Source organism: Octopus sinensis, linkage group LG23, assembly GCF_006345805.1.
Source record: "Octopus sinensis linkage group LG23, ASM634580v1, whole genome shotgun sequence".
NCBI classification, from domain to species: Eukaryota; Metazoa; Mollusca; class Cephalopoda; order Octopoda; family Octopodidae; genus Octopus; species Octopus sinensis.
The window spans coordinates 26,862,773-26,887,710 of NC_043019.1; the positions used below are offsets into that span (position 1 = coordinate 26,862,773).

The 24,938-nt window shown below is 37.6% G+C and overlaps 1 protein-coding gene across 4 annotated transcripts in view; it reads right to left on the reverse strand.

Annotated features, from left to right (window-relative positions):
* The window catches only part of LOC115223599 (GTP-binding protein 1), a 72,621-nt gene that overhangs the window by 30,199 nt on the left and 17,484 nt on the right, over positions 1-24,938 (reverse strand). For 3 of the 4 annotated variants that reach the window (XM_036512466.1, XM_036512465.1, XM_029794252.2), the window contains exon 2: positions 140-765. In XM_036512466.1, the coding sequence (XP_036368359.1) occupies positions 140-250 (111 nt within the window). In that variant the 5' untranslated portion in view covers positions 251-765. Of the gene's footprint in view, positions 1-139; positions 766-9,739; positions 9,906-24,938 lie in introns of those variants that run through there. The other variant, XM_029794251.2, reaches the window with a different exon arrangement.

Consider the following 24,938-nt stretch of genomic DNA (forward strand, 5'->3'; position numbering starts at 1 on the left):
AATGTCAGAATGATGGAATAACAAAATGCCGGAATGTCAGAATGATAGAACATGAGGAGATATAGAAACGAAGAATAGGGAAATGAGAAAAGGAAACAAGCAAAGCAGAGAAAAAAAAAAAGGGGGTGAAATTCTTTACCTTTGAGGTCAGCGCTGACATCTCGGTGTCCATATCATCAGGAGCAAAAAGATTGGTTCCGTTGGCCATGTCGTCTGTCGGCGTCTGCAATGTTTCCACTGCAGTAGCCATGGTTACTGCCGCTTATATTGCTACTGTTGTTGTTGTTGTTGTAGCAGTTGGAGAACAAATTCTAACTGAATTCTTCTGAATGGTCCCTACCAGGGAAGAGGTGTCCCGGTAGAATGGTCAAAGCTTTGCAGTAAATCTTGTGCCTCCTAGAACCAGGTAGACTGATGTGTTGTGGCGTTTATGCCTCAGCCTTTTTGCAACTCTGATGGTGATGCTGACAATGTGACTATTTGGCTCTGACCAGGAATTGAAACTCGGTTCACCAAATCAGAATATAGATACCCTTTACTCTCTATTATAAGAGCCTTTGTTCAGATCCTTCTAAAATTAGTCTGAAGTAGTATTGGGGAAAAAAAAAAAAAAAGAAGGGCATAGAAACTATATCCCTTTCTTCTTTTTTTTTTTTTTTTTTATCTATTTTGGTTCAGTCGCTGTATCTTCTGGCGCTGTTTCTTTCATGTGCATATATCGAATATACAAATTCTTGATAATTTTAAAATATTCACCGGGAATTCCTGAAAGTAAAAAATGAAAATACAATATAAATTCAAGCATTTAAATCCCCCTCCTACTCCTCCTCATCATCATCGTCATCATCATCATCGCCATCATCGTCACCGTCGTCGTCGTCATCATCATCATCGCCATCATCATCGTCATCGTCATCATCATCATCGCCGTCATCGTCCTCGTCATCATCATCATCGCCATCATCATCGCCGTCGTCGTCCTCGTCATCATCATCATCATCATCATTATTATTATTATTATTATTATTATTATTATTATTATTATTATTAAGGCAGTGAGCTGGCAGAATTGTTAGCATGACAGGCAAAATGCTTAGAGGTATTTTGTCTGTCTTTAGTTTCTGAGTTCAAATCCCACCGAAGTTGACTTTGCCTTTCATCTTTATGGGGGGTCAATAAAACAAGTCGATGTAATCAGTTTTACTCCTCCCCCGAAATTACTACCAAAATTTGAAACCATTATTACTATAATGATTATTATGGCGGCAAGCTGGAAGAATCATTGGCACACTGAGTAGAATTTTGCCGATCACTATGTTCTGAGTTCAAATTCCACCGAGGGTCCATGTAATTGACCCTTCCCCTCCCCCAAAATGGCTACCCTTGTGGCAAAATTTGAAACCATTATTATCATTATGATTATTAAGGCAGCAAGCTGGCAGAATCGTTAGCACATCCGGACGAAATGCTTAGCAGTATCTCGTCTGCCACTACATTCTGAGTTCAAATTCCACCAAGGTCAATTTTGCCTTTCATCCTTTCAGGGTCAATAAATTAAGTACCTGTGAAACACTGGGGTCAATTTAATCGACTAGTCCCCTCCCCACAAATCTGAGGCCTTGTGCCTCCAGTAGAAAGGATTATTATTATTACTATTATTATTATTATTATTATTAAATAATTAATAGCAATAGAAGCAGTATCAAAAACCAAAACGTAATACTTATTCCCATTAAAATAATTGTTGTGTTAGAACACAGGATACTGTTTTGTTTACCACGAGAGAACTTCTCAAATGGGCTCTTGGTGCACATAAGCACTCACGTTTATATCTCAAGCAGGAGATAATTGTCTGCTACCACTGCAGGAACTAACAGATCATGTGATTTCCCCTTCCCTAGGCTGTGTCAATGGTAGACAATCGCAGGTGGAGATAGCAACCGATTCTCAGTATCCCTGTTGGGGTTGATGAAATAAGCACCGTTTGAGCACTGGGATCAATGTAATTAACTTAACCCTGCCCCTGAAATTGCTGGCCTTGTGCCAAAATTTGAAATTAATATTTGCTTAATTTAGAGGTGACCATCCTTGCTTTGGAAAAAAAATAAGTAACTCAGAAAGGTTTTTGGTATGAAAGTTCCTGAAAATTGCTATTGTATCTATATGAGTGCAGAACCATTTATAAGCTGCATCAATTTACAAGCAGGAACTTCAAATTCCCACAGCTGCCAGACTAGTTTATTGAGCAGCTCTGTTTCATGGCACTTGCACAAAGCTATTAATAAGTCTCTATCACAATCATCGTTTCACACCTGTTTTCCAAGCTGCCAGGGGTTACCTGTATTTCATTTAATTACCTGGATAAATTTGATAATAGTTTAATCTAGAGAAGTGGTTCTCAACCAGGGTCTGTATGGCCCCTGGGGGTCTATATAAGGTTTTTAGGGGTCCACGCAACAAAATAATAAATTGGGGATCCATAATAGTATTTTAAGGGCCCCTGAACAAATTTTACTTTAGATGCATTGATAAGTATTGCAAAAAAAAAAAAAACTAAACAGCTGGGTTTCTTTCTGACATTTTACATTGTTCAACCTACAAAGGTTAATGTGTGGAAAACAAAATAGGAATTTTGAAAGGAGTTTGTAGAAAACTGGCTTTTAGACATTGAATGGCTATGGGGGTTACCAGAATAAAATAGCAATCAAAGGGGTCCATAGATAAAGAATGGTTGAGAACCCCTGCTTTAGACATATGTATTGTTACGTTTTGCGAGAAACAGCTAGGGTTCTTTCTCCAACATTTTACATAGTTCAACCTACAGAAGTCAATGTGTGAAAAACAAAATAGGAATTCTGAAAGAAGTTTAGAATGGCTATGGGAGTCCACCAGAATAAAATAGCAATCAAAGGGGTCCATAGATAAAAGAATGGTTGAGAACCCCTGCTTTGGATGTATGTATTGTTATGTTTTGCGAGAAACAGCTAGGGTTCTTTCTCCAACATTTTACATTGTTCAACCTACAGAAGTTCAATGTGTGAAAAACAAAATAGGAATTCTGAAGAAGTTTAGAATGGCTATGGGAGTCCACCAGAATAAAATAGCAATCAAAGGGGTCCATAGATAAAAGAATGGTTGAGAACCCCTGCTTTAGATGTATGTATTGGTATGTTTTGCACGAACCGGCTAGGTTTCTTTTTCTCACATTTTACATTGTTCAACCTACAGAAGTTAATGTGTGAAAAACAAAATAGGAATTCTGAAAGAAGTTTAGAATGGCTATGGGAGTCCACCAGAATAAAATAGCAATCAAAGGGGTCCATAGATAAAAGAATGGTTGAGAACCCCTGCTTTGGATGTATGTATTGGGATGTTTTGCACGGAACGGCTAGGTTTCTTTTTCTCACATTTTACATTGTTCAACCTACAGAAGTTAATGTGTGAAAAACAAAATAGGAATTCTGAAAGAAGTTTAGAATGGCTATGGGAGTCCACCAGAATAAAATAGCAATCAAAGGGGTCCATAGATAAAAGAATGGTTGAGAACCCCTGCTTTGGATGTATGTATTGGGATGTTTTGCACGGAACGGCTAGGTTTCTTTTTCTCACATTTTACATTGTTCAACCTACAGAAGTTAATGAGTGAAAAACAAAATAGGAATTCTGAAAGAAGTTTAGAATGGCTATGGGAGTCCACCAGAATAAAATAGCAATCAAAGGGGTCCATAGATAAAAGAATGGTTGAGAACCCCTGCTTTGGATGTATGTATTGTTATGTTTTGCGAGAAACAGCTAGGGTTCTTTCTCCAACATTTTACATAGTTCAACCTACAGAAGTCAATGTGTGAAAAACAAAATAGGAATTCTGAAAGAAGTTTAGAATGGCTATGGGAGTCCACCAGAATAAAATAGCAATCAAAGGGGTCCATAGATAAAAGAATGGTTGAGAACCCCTGCTTTGGATGTATGTATTGGGATGTTTTGCACGGAACGGCTAGGTTTCTTTTTCACACATTTTACATGTTCAACCTACAGAAGTTAATGTGTGAAAAACAAAATAGGAATCTGAAAGAAGTTTAGAATGGCTATGGAGTCCACCAGAATAAAATAGCAATCAAAGGGGTCCATAGATAAAAGAATGGTTGAGAACCCCTGCTTTAGATGTATTATTGGTATGTTTTGCACGAACCGGCTAGGTTTCTTTTTCTCACATTTTACATGTTCAACCTACAGAAGTTAATGTGTGAAAAACAAAATAGGAATTCTGAAAGAAGTTTAGAATGGCTATGGGAGTCCCCAGAAGAATAAAATAGCAATCAAAGGGGTCCATAGATAAAAGAATGGTTGAGAACCCCTGCTTTGATGATGTATGGATTTTGGGATGTTTTGCACGGATCGGCTAGGTTTCTTTTTCACACATTTTACATTGTTCAACCTACAGAAGTTAATGTGTGAAAAACAAAATAGGAATTCTGAAAGAAGTTTAGAATGGCTATGGGAGTCCACCAGAATAAAATAGCAATCAAAGGGGTCCATAGATAAAAGAATGGTTGAGAACCCCTGCTTTAGATGTATGTATTGGTATGTTTTGCACGAACCGGCTAGGTTTCTTTTTCTCACATTTTACATTGTTCAACCTACAGAAGTTAATGTGTGAAAAACAAAATAGGAATTCTGAAAGAAGTTTAGAATGGCTATGGGAGTCCACCAGAATAAAATAGCAATCAAAGGGGTCCATAGATAAAAGAATGGTTGAGAACCCCTGCTTTAGATGTATGTATGGTATGTTTTGCACGAACCGCTATGTTTCTTTTTCTCACATTTTACATTGTTCAACCTACAGAAGTTAATGTGTGAAAAACAAAATGGAATTCTGAAAGAAGTTTAGAATGGCTATGGGAGTCCACCAGAATAAAATAGCAATCAAAGGGGTCCATAGATAAAGAATGGTTGAGAACCCCTGCTTTGGATGTATGTATTGGGATGTTTTGGCACGGAACGGCTAGTTTCTTTTTTCTCACATTTTACATTGTTCAACCTACAGAAGTTAATGTGTGAAAAACAAAATAGGAATTCTGAAAGAAGTTTAGAATGGCTATGGGAGTCCACCAGAATAAAATAGCAATCAAAGGGGTCCATAGATAAAAGAATGGTTGAGAACCCCTGCTTTGGATGTATGTATTGGGATGTTTTGCACGGAACGGCTAGGTTTCTTTTTCACACATTTTACATTGTTCAACCTACAGAAGTTAATGTGTGAAAAACAAAATAGGAATTCTGAAAGAAGTTTAGAATGGCTATGGGAGTCCACCAGAATAAAATAGCAATCAAAGGGGTCCATAGATAAAAGAATGGTTGAGAACCCCTGCTTTAGATGTATGTATTGGTAGTTTTTTGCACCGAACCGGCTAGGTTTCTTTTTCTCACATTTTACATTGTTCAACCTACAGAAGTTAATGTGTGAAAAACAAAATAGGAATTCTGAAAGAAGTTTAGAATGGCTATGGGAGTCCACCAGAATAAAATAGCAATCAAAGGGGTCCATAGATAAAAGAATGGTTGAGAACCCCTGCTTTGGATGTATGTATTGGGATGTTTTGCATGGAACGGCTAGGTTTCTTTTTCACACATTTTACATTGTTCAACCTACAGAAGTTAATGTGTGAAAAACAAAATAGGAATTCTGAAAGAAGTTTAGAATGGCTATGGGAGTCCACCAGAAATAAATAGCATCAAAGGGGTCCATAGATAAAAGAATGGTTGAGAACCCCTGCTTTAGATGTATTATTGGTATGTTTTGCACGAACCGGCTAGGTTTCTTTTTCTCACAATTTTACATTGTTCAACCTACAGAAGTTAATGTGTGAAAAAAAAATAGGAATTCTGAAAGAAGTTAGAATGGCTATGGGAGTCCACCAGAATAAAATAGCAATCAAAGGGGTCCATAGATAAAAGAATGGTTGAGAACCCCTGCTTTAGATGTATGTATTGGTATGTTTTGCACGGACGGCTAGGTTTCTTTTTCACATATTTTACATTGTTCAACCTACAGAAGTTAATGTGTGAAAAACAAAATAGGAATTCTGAAAGAAGTTTAGAATGGCTATGGGAGTCCACCAGAATAAAATAGCAATCAAAGGGGTCCATAGATAAAAGAATGGTTGAGAACCCCTGCTTTAGATGTATGTATTGGTATGTTTTGCACGGAACGGCTAGGTTTCTTTTTCACATATTTTACATTGTTCAACCTACACAAGGTAATGTGTGAAAAACAAAATAGGAATTCTGAAAGAAGTTTTCAAACATTCAAATGGCTATGAGGGCCCACCAAAATAAAATAGCAATCAAAGGGGTTTTTAGATACAAAATGGTTGAGAACCCCTGATCTAGATTGTGACCATCCCCTTTTGTTCGGTCGAATCAATAACCCAGGAAGGCTCTGGAACCAGAGGTTTTGGAAAATCAATGCCGTGCATGTGTGTTTCGTAGGGTATATAACGACAATTAGGATATGATACATTGTACAAAAGCCACAAAATGTATATTATGACTAGAAAACAGTATTACGTGCTAGAGAAAGTACCCTGCTTACCTGGTTGTATCACCCACACACAAACACACAACAAGGTAATAGGGTAAACTGACCCAGATAGTAGCAGAATTAGAAAAAGTCCAGACAGGTCAGTGGTGAGTGGATTGTCAGTAAATTATAGTAGTGTTAGCAGGCACTAAACAGAATTAGTCTGTTTACCCTCCACGCTAGGTTTTGTTTGCATCAACTATTGGTAAACAAAACAGCAGGTTTACAGAACTCTGTGTGTGTGTGTGCGTGTGTGTGTGTATGTGTGTTTGCATGTGGGTGTGTCACGTGTGTTGAGTATGTATGTGTCTGCGAATGGTTGGCTTGTGTGTAAGTGTGTTTGCTGGTTTGTGTTCATGTGCATGTGTGTGTGTGAATGACTGTTTATGTGTGTGTGCGTGTGTGTGTGAATATGTTCGTGTGTACAGTGTTGTGTATGTAAGTGTGCTGTGTTCTGTTGCGTGTGTGTGTGTATGAGTTGGTCAGTGTGTGTGATTATGTGTGTTGACTTGTGAGCTTCAGGAGGAGTGGTTGTGTGTGTTGATTATACGAGTGTACGGGTGTGCATTATGCTGTTAGATAAACATATATATTCTTTTACTGGGTTCATTCATTGGACAGCGACCATGCTGTAGCACTGACTCCAAAGGTTTGCTCAATCCTTACATATATACATACCTATCTATATATACATATACATATAGAAACATATATCTATATATACATACATATACACACATATATATATATACATATATATGCATATATATATACACATATATATACATTTATATATATACATATATACATACATATATATATACATATATATATATATATATATATATATATATATATATATATATATATATATATATATATATACATACATATATATATAATATATACATATATATATTATATATATATATATATATACATATATATATACATATATATATATACGTATATATATATATATATATATATATATATATATATACAAACATATACATACATATATACACAAACATATATATATATATATATATATATATATATATATTATATATATATATACATATATACATACACAGATATACATATATTAGATACACACATATTTATGTGTGTGTGTGTACAAAAACATTATGGTTAAATCACCATCATCTTAACGTCCACTTTTCCATGTTTGCATGTATCAGACGAAATTCTTTGAGGCGAATTTCCTGCGGCTGAATGGTCTTTCTTGTGGCAACCTCCAATTGCTTCCAAACCTGGTAATGTTCCCCCCCACCCAAGTCCTTCAAACACGACTGCACAATGGCTGGCCCAGTTTCCACAGAGGATTTCGAAGGAACAACACCGCCAGCGTAACAGAGACATTTGTTTTGTGATCAGCATGCGATGTCAAGACAAGGTGACACACACACACACAGTGAGTAAAATGTGGTACAAGAGGATGACGAAGGAAAACACAGGAAACAGGGTAAAAAAAAAACACAAAGGACAAGGACACACCCCTTGTCCATTGTCACCAATAATCATCACAATTTCAGTCCCTGATGAATACACACACACACTCACACACACATACACAACATAGACAATAATTTCTTACAGTTTCCATCTATCATGTGCACTCCCAATGTTTTCTATTACAGCCCACTCCTGGCATTAAAAAAAGAAAAGACTTGCCCAAGGTAGAGTGTGGTGAGACTGATTCTTATACTATATAAATACAAACCAAACTTCTTAAACACACAGCCACGCCTACACCTCTCTCCGTGTATATATATACATACATACATATATATATATATATATATAATATATATATGTATATATGGAAAGAAAAGTCAAGATAGAAAATACTAAAATAATTTTATAAAAAACATTTCAGTATATATATATATGTATGTATACACACACACACACACACACACACACACACATTTATATATATATATATATATATATATATATATGTGTATATATATATAGATACACACACACACATCAACAGATGAATAACCGTACTTATGTAAGTGTGTGTTTTGGTATATATAAGTTTGTATGTGTGTATATATATATATATATATATATATATATATTTATATAAAAGTAAATAAAAATAAATGAATATAAATAAATATAAATATATAAGTAAATATAAATAAATGAATATGAATATATATATATTAAATTGTTAGTATGTGTATATATATATATATATATATATATATATATATATATATATATATAAATTTAAATGTTATGTCATGTCTTGTATTGAAAAGTAATCAACCGATGTTGGTCAATTTGTTTGTTTGTTTGTTGATCAAAAGCTTTCTCCATTTTCTGATTATCTAAATTCGATTCCTGATAAACTTTTGTTTATTCTGTTGTTACCTGAACTCTGTGAGCATAGTGTAACCTGCATAGGCATGCCCAGGGACAGCATAGGTAATTGATACCGATAAGAACAACAGATACTATTATCCATTAGACGGTTATTATAACCGCTAACTTTACTTAGCTTTAAAGATATATATACATATATAAAGTAAATATAAACAAATAAATAAAACTACATATATATATATATACATAATATTATTTAAAATTATAATTTAGGGTATCTAAGAGACACCACCATGCAGGAAATAGCAGTCAAAACTTGACTCTAAAACCACATTAAAACTTGACTCAAAACTTGACCACATTTAATGTGGTTTTAGAGTCAAGTTTTGACTGCTATTTCCAGTGCAGTGGTGTCTCTTAGATACCCTAAATTATAATTTTAAATAATTATTACGTTTGAAAGTTTTTTATTCCTATGCTGGCCACCTGATAAGATCAGTATTTTAAATATCAATCTTATCTTTATTTATATATAATATATATATATATATATATCATCATATATATATATATAAGTAAATATAAATAAGTAAATATAAATATATAAATAGATATATACACACACGCATATATACACGTATATATATACAGATATAAGTATAAATAAATCAACATAGGTAGTTATGTATTTAAGCATAAACATAAAGACATAAACAAACCCACACACACATAACTATAGTGAAAAACAAAACATGCAATTAATCTCAATTATATAACAATGATAATAAACTATACCGAATCTTTGATGCTTCAAGTTATCATTGTCATGTTATCATGGCCTGTAATATCAGTGATGAAGTAGTAGTGATTCTACAGAAGTTGTAAGTAGAGAGGACTCTGGAGTTTGTCTGAAGTGTTTGCATTATCGTCTGATACTGATGAATGAAGCGGGCGATGTAGAACTGAGCGCTGTGCAGTGAATGTCTCAGTTGATGCAATAATACACAGTGTTATGAAATAGCTGAAAATACGATGATGTCACTGCTAATGGGTGTGATGAAATAGTGACCGAGTATGATGAAATAGAGCATGAATGAGCTTGTAACAGATTAAATATGGTGACCCACAAACTGACAAATACCAGAAGATCCCTCAACTATGAATGGAATTCCTTACTCTAGGCTTTTTATGTTCTACCTTTTTATTAATGACAAGATAAATTAGGGTTTGTGTCTCTATATCGGTACTGCATTTAAGGGACTATCAGACATGCACCAAATGTCATCATTATCATCATTATCATCATTTAATGTCTGTTTTCCATGCTGGCATGGGTTGGACAGATTGACTGAAAACTGGTAAGCTGGGGTGCTGCCCCAGGTTCCAATCTGGTTTGGCATAGTTTCTACAGCTGGATGTCCTTCCTGACACCAACCACTCCAAGAGTGTAGTGGGTGCTTTTTACGTGCCACCAGCACGGGTGCCACTTACAGAGTATTGGCATTGGCCATGACTACGATGTCACTTAGCTTGACAGATATTCTCAAGCACGGTATATTCTTTTCTACTCTAGGCACAAGACCCAAAATTTTGGGGGATGGGGCCAGTCAATTAGTTCTTAATTTATCGACCCTGAAAAATGAAAGGCAAAGTCGACCTTGGCGGAATTTGAACTCAGACAAAATACTGTTAAGCATTTCATCCCACGTCCCCGTAACTTAGCAGTTCGGCAAAAAGAGACCGATAGAAGAAGTACTAGGCTTACAAAGAATAAGTCCTAGGGTTGATTTGCTCAACTAAAGGTGGTGCTCCAGCATGGCCGCAGTCAAATGACTGGAACAAATAAAAGAAAAAAAACAAAGGTGGCAAGCTGGCAGAATTGTTAGCACACTGGATGAAATGCTTAGCAGTATTTCACCCACTGCTACATTCTGAGTTCAAATTCTGCCAAGGTTGACTTTGCCTTTTATCCTTTTGGGGTCAATGAATTAAGTACCAGTGAAACACTGGGATCAATCGTAATCGGCTTATCCCCTCCCCCAAAATTTCAGGCCTTGTGCTCATAGTAGACAGGATTATTATTATTATTATTATTATTATTATTAAGGTGGTGAGCTGGCAGAATCATTAACATACCAGGCAAAATTCTTAGCAGCATTCCATCTGTCTTTGTGTTCTGAGTTCAATTTCCACCGAAGTTGCTTTTGTTTTTCATAAGCTTGAAATCAATACAATAGGCAGTGATGATTAGATGTGACGACAACCGGTGATGGATGTGATGACAAGTGGAGATAGTTGTGATAACTGGTGATGGATGTGATGACAATTGATGATGGATGTGATGACAACTGGAGATGGATGTGATGACGATTGGTGATGGATGTGATGACAATTGGTGATGGATGTGATGACGGTGAAGATAGCTGTGATGATAATGCTGATAGATGTGATGACAAGTGGAGATAGTTGTGATAACTGGTGATGGATGTGATGACAATTGATGATGGATGTGATGACAACTGGAGATGGATGTGATGACGATTGGTGATGGATGTGATGACAATTGGTGATGGATGTGATGACGGTGAAGATAGCTGTGATGATAATGCTGATAGATGTGATGACAAGTGGAGATAGTTGTGATAACTGGTGATGGATGTGATGACAATTGATGATGGATGTGATGACAACTGGAGATGGATGTTATGACAATTGGTGATGGATGTGATGACGGTGAAGATAGCTGTGATGATAATGCTGATAGATGTGATGACAGCTGGTGATAGATGTGATGACAAGTGGAGATAGTTGTGATAACTGGTGATGGATGTGATGACAACTGGAGATGGGTGTGATGACAATTGGTGATGGATGTGATGACGGTGAAGATAGCTGTGATGATAATGCTGATAGATGTGATGACAAATGATGATACATGTGATGACAGTAATGATGACAAAAAGATAGATGTGTTGACAATGGCGATAGATGCGATGACAACTCTAGTCATATGTGATGACATTTTTGTCTAATTTAGTGCGAATGTTGTGCAGAGAAGTGAAATAATATCCAATTTCATGAAATAACACTCTCTATGATGGGAGGGCCAAGTGGCTAAGGTGTTATTACATCACCAGTTTGAGTTCAAATCCACTGTGGTCACTGAATTGTGTTTTAGGACAGAACAGTTCATTTTACATCGCCTGCAATAAACCATGTCTTATCAAGGGGCTGATTTATCTATCAAACCTTCAACACTAAAAACAAAAAAGGGCTTAAGTAGCAGCTCTTGGCACACATACATATTTCCACAGCTATAGTCACATCATCAATTCTTGTGATTATTTAGTTATATTTCAGCAATGTATGTACTGACCCCCATCACATACATTTAAGAGTAATGATCATTTTCACTGATTAATACAAGGAGGAGTCAGATAACTGCATGTAAAAGTGTGGATGTAAGTAGGGTGAGTTTAGTGCTATTGTAAGAATATAGGATGGTATAGACAGAAACAGAGAAAGTGGGCACAATATTTATATAGTGGACCAGGCATTTATTGAGACAGAACTTATCAAATATCATGCATATCATTCCTATTCCAGGGAATGCTTGGGAAAGGAGGAGGGTTGGTTTTTGTTCTGTGTGTAGTCTGTGATGGCAATGTTCGATGGGTGAACTGCATCATCACAAATATTGAGAATAGTATTCCATGATGATGATGATGATGATGATGATATAGGAGAAGAAAAGAAAGAAAGAAAAATGAAAAAGAAAAGAAAGATAATGAAAACTAAAACAAACGAAAAAAAGAAACCAAGAAACACGGAAAAACAAAATGCAGAAATATAAAATAGAAAAAGAGGAAGAAAATGAGAATAGAAGAGAAAAGGCAAATAAATAAAGAAAGAGAGAAGTAAGAGAAAAAGTAAAACTAGAAAGTGGGTGACGAGAAAAAGGAGAAAGATAACAGTGGGGTGATGAGGAGACAGGTGAGCGAGTCAGTTCTCGTTAAGTGAGACTGTCGAAACAGGTATTTATATAACCAGTGAACAGGTGAGTATTATTGAGGTATGTCACGTATGTAATATGTGTGTGTGTATGTATACATATGCAGGTATGTGTGCGTGCATATATATATATATATAAATATATATATATATATATATATATATATACACAGACATGACAGAAGTAAATAGACACCCCATAAACATTGTTTTATGCTTATTTTAATTTGTAAAGGTTTATATTTTTTTTAATTAATTAACAGTTTTATGTTTCAGGTTCTATATGTGACTGTTTAATCATGCCATGTACAAAAGAAGCCTTGGAACTGTCTGAATTTCAAAGTGGTCACATTGTGGGTCAATCGGAAGGTGGACAAAGTGTAAAATCGCAGAAAACCTTGGGATCCCACTTTCTACAGTTAACAGAGTGGTTGTGCAATTCACCAAAGAGGAGAAGGAGTCCACATCACCTCGCCCAGATCAACCAGGGCCCTCTAATAGGACACTTCTCTTTGTTAAGAGAAGTGTGAAGGATAATCCTCGTTGCAAGGCCTTTGGCATAGCAGAACAAGTTAATGTCACTCACAGAACAGCTGTCAGGTAACTCCACAGATTTGGTTACAATGGCAGAGCAGCAACAAGGAAGCCACTTCTTTGACCAGCCAATATCAACCGGAGAAAAATCAGAAATGCAAAAACAATTTTAAATATCTGGGTCAAATATAAGAGAATCAGGTAAAAATGGGACATGGTATGAAATTAATGCAATTCAACTAAATAAATAAAAAAAAAAACAACATAGAATATTCTCTATAGCTTCTTCACAATCTGCTGGAGTGTCTCTCTTCCTAATATATTTACACAACATGCAGTTAAAGAGAAGAAATTTTAAGAAATCGGACATTACTCATTTTACCCCATTTCAGATATCACTTTTTGAAACTTAAAAATGATCAAATTAGACATTAGTGTGGGAAAAATACTGGGATCTTTTCGGTTTGAATGGCAGTTTTTTTCTAGCGGTGTCATATGAAATTGTCACCCATAATTATGACCCTAGTATTGATCTATTGCATTTCAATCTGTTTTAGGGTTAGGGGTGAGGGGAAGGGTATCTTTTTTTCTTCACAAATGTAAATAAACCCAATCTGTTTCTTAAATGAGGGACATATTCATACGGCACAGAATGTTTTTTTACCTCAATAGACGTCAGTGATTGGTTGAAATTGCAGAAATTGAAGAAAAAACAACAAATATCTTACAAACTATAGAATTTTCTCAATAAAGCCAAGAGAAAAAGATGTTTTATAAACATATTCTACCAGTATATGAAGTTTGAAATTTTTTAGTTACCTAGAAATTATGTTAAAAACTGCTGTTCAAACCGAAAAAATCCAAAAACTGACTTGGAATCCAACAGAGATAAAAAATATTGATTGCTAAACACCCAAGTTTATTCCGATATTTTATTAGCAACTACAATTACAAAATCGGGTCAGAATTGAGGAAAAATTTCTTGATAAAAATAGTACCTATCTATCATCTAACTAAATTCTAAACTCTCTCAATAACAACAACAAAATGATGCTGACCAATTTTTCTCCCAAAGATGATGCAACAGTAAAAAGTGATGATGCAATACTTCCAATTTAACGATTTCAAACAGGCTGGAAGAAGATAACGAGCAATCAGAATTTACGCATTTTACCTTGTTTACTAATTATATATCACTAGCAGTATCGCCCGGCGTTGCTCGGGTTTGTAAGGGAAATAACTATATAAGCATTTTTAGAGAGTAACTTCCCTTATAGATGCCAATTTGGGCTTTCTTAGCCATTTCTGTTTTGGTGTCTTCAAGCCATGCAGTTGTTGTTCTAAAAGAACGCTGGTCTCCTTGACAACGCTTTACGACGTTAATTTCCTTACACTCCCTTCCCCACAGCTTCACGAGGGAGGGAAGAAGGGGGAGAAGCAAACAGGTGCAGGTGTGACCATGGACGCCAACTCCGCCGCCATCGACACACGAAAAATTATGCATTAAAATGGAATGAAAAATGATGTTAAATTATTTTTAAAATCGTAGACTCATCGTAGACGCGCGCTAATACTCAGACGGGCTCGATATTAATCACGACTATAAGATACCCAAATTTGGTTACACTGCACCGCAAAATGTGGGAGTAGTTAGGAATCTAAATCGAAGGGGACAGACACTCACACAACTACAGTTTTATATATATAGATTTATTGGGTCATCCCATAAATAATGTAGCTTTTTTTATACTTCTTTTATCTTTCAAAATTAAGATAAACAAAGTTCTTTTTTAACCCATTAAGTACCACTGTCCTATAAATAGGACGCTAAATGAGAACATTAAATAAGCTATATCACATTGTGTCAGTGTCCTATTTATAGGACACTGAGTATTTCCATTTCTACTTGAAGTAAAGGAGTTTGGGAGAGGCACATGGCCTAGTGGTTAGAGCAGCGGAGTCGCGGTCGAGGGAGCGCGGGTTCAAATCTCAGACCGGACGATGTGTGGGTTAATGAGCGAAAACACCTAAGCTCCACGCAGCTCCGGCAGAAGGTAATGGCGGACTTCTGCTGACTCTTTCGCCACAACTTTCTCTCACTCTTTCCTCCTGCATCTTGCAGCTCACCTGCAATGGACCGGCGTCCCATCCAGGTGGGAACCTATATGCCAAGAAACCGGGAAACTGGCCCTTATGGGCCAGGCATGGCTTGAGAAGGAACAAACAAAGGAGTTTTGATAAATATTTTTTCATTTTAACCTATTTTCAATCATCTTTAAAACTTTTAAAGTAATATTCAGAAATTTAAGTATCTGGGACTTAATGGGTTAATCTAAAATATATTTTTCTTCATTTTCTACAATGCTCTTCCATCTATCTGGTAGACTTGCAAGGCCCTTCTTCCAAAATTCCCTTGTCCGTGATGAAAAATACTCCTCCACTACTGTTCTGACCTCGTCTACAGAATTCATATTTTTACCATCCAAACGATTTTGAAGACTGTGGAATAAATGATAATCAGATAGGGCAATGCCCAGTAAATATGGTGGGTGGAGCATCGTTTACCATTCAAACTGCTCCAACCTTTGGAATGTCATCCTCACTGTGTATGGCCGAGTATTATCCTGATGGAAGAACACCTTTTGTCTTGAAACCAAAGATGGTCATTTTCTGATGGCATGCAGGTGTCAATGAATGGTTAAATGACCAAACCCAAGCTTCTCTGCTAGTTCCTCAACTGTTACGATGGGATTTTGTTCCACCAGGGTTTGTAGGACGTCCTTGTTGAGCTCTACATATTTTCCAGGATGAGGTTCATCTCGGCTGTAGTTTCCGGCTTGGAATGTCTGGACCACAAGGCCCTAGGGTGAATACTGCTGTGTATATTGAGGTGTTCAGGATAAAGTTGTTAAGTATTGGATTAACAGTGTATGCAATAGAAGGCCTTATGTCTTTCAACAAGATTCTACACCATCACACAGGGCTCAAATGACACATGAACGGATGGCCAACAATTTGCATGATCACATAACCCCCAACATTTGGCCTCCTAATTTTTCAGGTCCAAATCCACTGGACTACTATGTATGAAGCATTGTTGAGAAAAATGTCAATGACCACCCCCATAACACCAAAGATTCTTTGAAAGCTACCATAGTTTGAGTCATGTCTGAGCTGAACAAGGACCACTTAATCCAAGCTGGTAAATGATTTCGACCCTGCATAGAGGCAGTTAGCGATGCTTATGGTGGTTTTAGTGAATGAAATTATTAAATTGATAGTTTATCTTAATGTTTCATGTTATTTTTATTAAAATACAGATTTTTTTTCTGTTATTATATAAGTGGCTTAAGGCAATGAGCTGGCAGAAATGCTAGTACACCAGGCAAAATGCTTAGAGGTATTTCATCTGTCTTTACGTTCTGGGTTCAAATTCCCCCGAGGTCAACTTTGCCTTTCATCCTTTTGGGGTTGATAAATTAAGCACCAGTTGCATACTGGGGTCGATCTAATTGACTTGCCCCATCCCCCAAAATTTTGAGCCTTGTGCCTAGTGTAGAAAAGATTATATAAGCAGTTTTTAAAACTATAAATCTGTCCTCAAATACAGTCCGCACCCTGTATATATATATATATATATATATATATATATACATACTTGATGTGTGTAAGAGGGCGGTATATATATATATATATATATATACATATATATAAAATATGTACTCTGCAAAAAGTATTAAATGATATCTTCAGTTCCATGTTAAACTGTTTTTATCATAACTTGACATAAGAAGTGTGTGTGTGTGTGTGTGTGTCCCCAAAATTCTCCTTCTTCTTAATATACAATATCTGTACACCACTTCAAACACTCTGTAGATATACATGTGTGAGTGTGTGTGAGTGAGTGCACAGTCTCTCCTTCACACACACACACACACACACATACACAATCCTCATTGTTTACATGACACTTCTGGGTTGGTGCAGTAAAACTGGTTCAGCTGAAGACAAATACCTGGTGTTATGTAGGGAAAAGTGGGTTTGCAATGAAGTTGTTGAGTGACAAAGAAATGGTGTTTGATTGAAAGTAGATACTTGATGGGTGTGAGAGGGCAGTAAAATTGGTACAGTGTTAAAAAACTAGTTTGCTGGAGATGCAAACACTTAGATTTATCCGTGAGGCTATGAAGTTACTGATGATGTTACACAGAGCAAGTATTTGTATTTGTATGTATGGGCAATTATATCAGTGTATGGGGCAACAATGAAATATTACAGCTGGGCTAGAAAGCTGAGAGATAGGGGGAATAGATAGATAGATAGATAGATAGATAGATAGATAGAGAGAGAGAGAGAGAGAGAGAGAGAGAGAGAGAGAGAGAGAGAGAGAGAGATAGGGGAATAGATAGATAGAGAAATAGACAGCTAGATAGATAGATAGATAGATAGATAGATAGAAAGATAAATAGATAAATAGATAGATAGATATGTTTCTTTATTAGCCACACAGGGCTGCACACAGACGGGACAGATTACAAAGTAGAGCTTTTCTTTTTTGGGTAAAGAAAAAGAAAAAGTGTGGTAGGTTTTCGATCAAAAGGGATCGTAAAAGGGAAAGAAGGAAAAAAAAAAGAAAAGAAACAAAAGAAAAAAAAAAGAAAATGATCAATAGGGATCGGGTGTCACAGTGTCATGATAGATAGATAGATAGACAGATAGAGAGAGAGAGAGAGAGAGAGAGAGAGAGAGAGATGGGGGATAAAGAGAAAGAGAAACATAGATAAAGAGAGAGAGAAAGATAGATTTATAGAGAGAGGAAGAGAAAGGTACCACTCTGTTAAGTAGCTGGTGTTAGGAAGGGCATCCAGCCATAGAAACCAAGCCAAAGTAGACAGCAGGGCTTGGTATAGTACCTCTGGCTGGTTTGCCAGCTATTGTCGAAGTACCCAGCCCATAGCAGCATGGAAAACAGATGTTTGATGATGATGATGATGATGATGATGATGATGATGATAAATAATTATATAGCAATTTTATAAAGGAAAAAATATCTATATTATCTATTAAAGTATCTATAATTGTAAATATAATTTTCTATAAATAATTATATTGTGCTTTTATCTAATCTATGCTCCTGATATGAATGTTGTTCATTTAATGTTGCTATACTGCACTAAAGAGTAAGTTTATCTATAAATGACCAACACCACAGAAACCATGGAACCCGACGTCAATACTGCACGATCATGTCCCATGCCATTGAGAGCTTATGGTGTGGGGCAGGGCTGTGAGAAGTGAACATGGGGGTGGACAGATTGCTATACTTAATTAAATTCAGTTGGCAATCATTATATCCAACTTAATGTGGATGTCTTGTCAGAACACTATACTGTATTAATTAGCCTTGAAAGATCCTCTCGTTTAGGTGTTTGGAGTATAGAGGTACACACATGGATCGCAGCAAATGAGAATCATCTACTATGGGATTTCAGCCGACCTGTTGCTAATAATTCAGAGAGGATGCTAATATTCTATATCACGTCCAGTAAGCTCTTCATCATCAATTCACAGCACCCCCTCAAACATGTGACACCCATTCATTCGTCCAATGGTCCTTCAAAGAGACCCATAACTTTCTCCTATACCACCACATTTCAAGTGCATTGATTATGGTCCCTTTAACCCTTTAGAGTTCAGATTATTCTGTCAAATGTGATGCTTGTTTATTTAAAATGGTTTGAATTAATCATTCATTACCTTGTACTTTAGAGATTTCAGTGATGTGATTTTTTTATTTCTAGAATGACATGGTAGGGCTGAGGTGAGAGGCGAGATCTGGTCAGTTTCAATATAAAACAGGTTAAATATTTTAGCCAGATATGGCCGGTTTCAATGCTAAAGGGTTAAATTTGTTCAGAGTCTATGCTTCATAACCACAAATGCCTGTTGGCCAAACGCGCACTTGCACTAGCCATTTTTTTTTTTTAACTTAGTTGGGACACTTTTGTTGGTCCAGATGTTATTAAGCTTTATCCATGGATGTTCTTGCCCATGGTCAGCCGGGTCCTGATTTCTTTCTTAGCAGCACTCGCAACACACATGCACACACCACCACCACAAAACAACTGCATAACCATCATCTTCCAACATCAGACCATAACCTGTGAAAGGTAGGAGAGTCCAGTTTGCTGGACATTGTTGTAGAGCTGAAAACGAGGTAATTTCTACTCTTCTCCTCTGGAAGCCATCTACTCGCAATACCAGAGGGCGCACACTCTCCTACCCTGATGTAATCGCCAGGGATACAGGCATCCAGCAACAGGACCTCCGTAATGCCATGATGGACCGTGAAGTCTGGCGTAGCATGGTAAATTCCATTGTCTCGACCATGGTCGAACAATGATGATGAATGATGATAACCTGTAACAACAACAACACCACCACCACCACCAACAACAACAACAACAACACCACCACCAACAACAACAACACACAGCAACAGCACAAGAGTCCCAAACTGCCACCAGATGGACAACATGCCTCAGATGTAAAATAGCCAGCCCTATTAACAATCAAGCTGATTAATTAAATTGTTAATTGAAATCTGATGAAATATCTTTTACATTAGCCAATCCCTCCCCCCCGCTCTCTCTCACTCACATACACAATACACCCCTCTCACTTCTTCACCCCCCCTTCTCATTCATATACAAACAATACTCCCTCTCACTTCTTTTTTTTCTCTCTCTCTCTCTCTCTCTACTTCTCTCTCCCACCCTTTCTAACTTTCTAATGTTCTTGCTCTCTCTCTCTCTCTCTTTCACCATTATTACAACCTTCATTCTTTTCTACTTCTCTCATTCAACTCACCCAGAACAATTCTTTCTTCCCTCCCCTCCTCTACTTCCACTACTACCACTACCTCACCACTCCCGCCTACCCTTAGTACTCTGTCTTTCTCTCTCTCTCTCTCTCTGACAAATCATTATTTACTCTTTCTCTCACTCTCCCAACCATTTCCTTACCTCTCTTTTGCTTTCAGTTCCTTATCACTCTCATATATTCTTCAATAACACCCCCTCTTTCTCTCTCTCTCCCTCTCGAACACACACACATTTGATATTATCTGGGTAATAAAGCTTCTAGCATGCTTTCCAAAGCTCCTCTAGCCAACAGCTATATATAGGAGTGGCTGTGTGGTAAGAAGCTTGCTTCACAACCACATGGTTCCGGGTTCAGTCCCACTGCATGGCACCTTGGGCAAGTGTCTTCTGCTATAGCCTCAGGCCGACCAAAGCCTTGCGAGTGAATTTGGTAGACTGAAACTGAAAGTAGCCCGTCGTGTATATATATGTGTGTGTGTCTATGTTTGTCCCCCACCATCACTTGACAACTGATTTTGGTGTGATTATGTCCCTGTAACTTAGCAGTTTGGCAAGAGAAACCGATAGAATAAGTGCTAGGCATGCAAAGGATAAGTCCTGTGGTCGATTTGTTTGACTATAGGCAGAAGAATATAACCACTGGCTAGGCACACCACCAATATTCCCATCCTCCTCCCCGATTCACCCCTCTTCCTCCTCTCTGAAGAAGAGGGGCGAATCGGGGAGGAGGAAGGGGGGGAGGCGAATTGGAGGAGGAAGAGGAGGGAATTGGGAGGAAGAGGGGCGAATTGGGGAGGAGGAAGAGGGGCAAATCAGGGAGGACGAAGAGGGGTGATCGAGGAGGAGGAAGAGGGGTGAATCGGGGAGTAGGATGGGAATAGTGGTGGTGTGCCTAGCCAGTGGTTATATTTAGATTTGTGGTTCTCAACCGTTTCCCTTTTTTTTTAAACCTATGGATCCCTTTAGTACTCATCCACCCCACAATCATTCGCAGTTTTAAAAACTGGTGTCGTGGATACTTCTTTCAAAATTCCCATTTTGCTTTCCCCACATTCACTTGTGTAGGTTTGCAACAGAACTTGCTGAGAGAACATGTTTCAACGGCCAGAAACATGTTGCATTATGTAAAACATGATGGAAAGAAATTGAGGTCTTTCTTAAGTAGCTTGCTTACCAACCACATGGTTCCAGGTTCAGTCTCACTCTGTGGTACCTCGGGCAATTGTCTTCTACAATAGTTTCGGGCCGAACAAAGCCTTGTGCGGGGATTTGGTAAATGGAAGCTTGTCATATATATATATATATATATATATATATATATGTATATGTTTGTGTGTCTGTGTCGCCCCAACATCACTTGACAACCGATGTTGGTGTGTTTATGTCCCAGTAACTTAGCAATTCGGCAAAAGAAACCGATAGAATAAGTACTAGGCTTACAAAGAATAAGTCCTGGAGTCAATTTGTTTGACTAAAGGCGGTGCTCCAGCATGGTCGCAGTCAAATGACTGAAATGAGTAAAAGCAGAAATTTTTCAGGGACCCTTAAAATACTACTATAGATCCCCAATTACTATTTTGCTTGCATGGACCCCACAAGAATCTTATAAGGACCCCAGGGGTCACAGGGACCCTGAGTGAGAACAACTGATCTAGCTGGTAATTAGTATGGCAGATGTAATATAAGTTATGGTATTGGTCCTTAATTACTAAGGACATTCCAGCTGGGACCACCCCACGCTAGGAACTTAGCACCTTGTTAACCAATATGTCTTAACCCTCTTGGGACATCTAGGGATCCTTCATTGGTGTGGGTTGATATTGGAGCAGGTTAGGGGTCGCTAGGGGCTGTTGGAATGTGTTAGCTTAGTCACTGTGAAGGTGGTGGTTAATATTGTTTATTTCAGGTTAATCCTGACTGAGCAGACTAATGGCTAAAGACTGATATTCCAACCATGACAATCCAGATTGGTTTTATGCAAACACATTGTATCAAGCTAGGGACCATTGTGATTTCAAAGAGGTTTGGCTGCTATATCTAGCAGGTTGAGTGGCCCCCCACATACAGGTGCCACATCAGAATGTGAAGGTGGTAGTTGACTTGATGCAGATCAGTTGACGGCAGTTGACTTAAATGACAGCAGTTGACATAGATGGCAGTAATTGACACAGATGGCAGCGGTCGATTTAACAATAGTGTAAAGCAGAATGGTGATTGTAGAAAGGGACATTAGAAACAGCAGTAGCAGTAGTAGTAGTAGAAGGCAGCCTTAGTTGTGGCAGCAGTGACAGTGCATTGGTACCAGGAGTAGTGGTGGTGGTGGTAGTAGTGGCAGCTTAAACAGTAGTTGCTGTTGTAGGCGCCTATTAAAGGCAATGTGTGTGTGGGGGGAGGTGATGGTAGTTGTTGTTGTCATGGGCAACAATGACGAGGTAGTGATGGGTGGAGTGGGGGTGGCAATGGTGATGGCGGTGGTGTAATGGTGATCCTAATGTTCTCTAATTGCATTCCAATCAGCAGAAATGAATAAAACAAGTCGTTAATTAAATGAGTAATTAACACAGCAAAGCTGTTAGGGGAGAATTAATTAATGAGGGTTATTTTTGAGGATACATCAACATGTTTGGGTATATATATATATGTGTGTGTGTATATATATATATATATATATATATATATATAATATATATATATATATATATATAATATATACATACATACATATATAGATGTATGCATATACACATATATAGATATATGTACACATGCACACATACGGGGGTGAGTTACTAAAATTTCAAGACCAGCTTGCTGTGACACAAATGTTTTAACCATCAATTCTGCAGAAACCATTTTTGCAAGTTAGTTATAAAAATACTCTTTGAATATAACATGTTGGTTAGTATAAGTGGAAAGGAACTCGGGGAGAGCGTAACAGCAGGTGATCCTCAGAGGAGAAACCCCCTTTAAGCAAGTGTTTCAGACCTTAACTCCTAACACTCTAAGGGGGTCGGGCCAGATCCGAGTCATGACTCCCGGATGTACACCTGCTGTCCGTTTTAGTACACCTTAGGTAGGATTGGTTTCTCTGGTTTCTATCACTGCTGTGACATGTGCTGCGGCCCTGAGAGGGGCTAAGTACCTGTTTCCAGCTGGGTACATTGGCAAGCACTCGGACGACCCAGTTGTGAGGGTTCTTTTTTCTCATGGTCCCAATGGGTTTTGAACTTGGATCGCCAGCTCCTGAGGTGCAGGCCTACACGACTACACCAATCTGGCACTCGCTTGAATTGGGGCAAATTAAGCCATATGAAGTTGGCCTTTGTTCCTCCTAAACGAGGCTAAAATCTAGAATCCAAGAAAATGGTGAGGTATTGGAAAATCGGTAAAGTTTATTTACCACAAGGATCAAAGAATAAAATGTTTCTATGATTTGGTCCTTTGTTTGAACTTCAAGCATTGATTTCAAGGGGAAGATATTATACCAAGAGGGGAAATTAGAGGGTGTGAAAAGTTAAGGAGGAGTCAGAGAGAGAGAGAGAGAGAGAGAGAGACAGTGAGGGAGGGAGAGTTAATGGGACAGGTTAAAATACAGTGGAAAAATTAGGGAAACAGAAAAATGGAACAGCACAATATTAATAAGGTTAAAGCCACTATGGCAAGGTTGTGGGGAGGAATGAATAGAGGTGTGGCAAGGCTAATATAATATAGATGTGTGTGTGTGCATGCATGATGCCGTTCTTGGGTCTATTGGATTCTGTCAAACTGGACAAACCATCCAGCATGGAACAATGGATATTAAATGATGATAATGATGATGATGATGCACATACACACACTCACATAAATGTAAGCATCACCGTCATTTAATGTCCATCTTCCATGCTGGCATGGGTCGGACAGTTTGACAGGAACTGGCAAGCCAGATGACTGCACCTAACTCTACTGTCTGTTTTGGCATGTCTTTTACGGGTGGATGCCCTTCCTAATGCCCACCACAATACAGATTGGACTGGGTGCTTATATGTCCAGCAAAGTATGCTCACCTCATTTCTTTCTGGTCTGCAGCAGCCCTTCGTATTTAGGGCCTACATCTTGCTACCATGCAGAAAGCAACATACAATGTAACACAGAATTTGAAGAAGAAACCCTTTATTACCAACAGAAATAATAGCTCACTAAACTTTCTCCAGCTTGTTCTTATTCAGGCCACCACACTCTCAGAACACTTGACCCCACCCCTTCCATTATTGCTCATTAGGTCATCTAAGTAAAAAAAAAACTAGGGTACCATCTAGGCATTTGAGGGGATCTATTTCCCAAGCACTCCTAGTGCTTATTGCCCTCGTGCATATAATTCATCTGAAATCTCACCTTCTCTATTAACCTACCTCTGATCCAAACTCCATCCTTCATGTGTCCATTAATTTACACTGGACAAAGGCAGTGAGTTGGCAGAATCGTTAGTGTGGAATTATTTTTGTTTACATTTTGAACCATTTACATGAACTTGAGGGCATCAAAACCTTTTAAGTGCTTAGGGCCTCTCTGAGTCTTAATCTGGT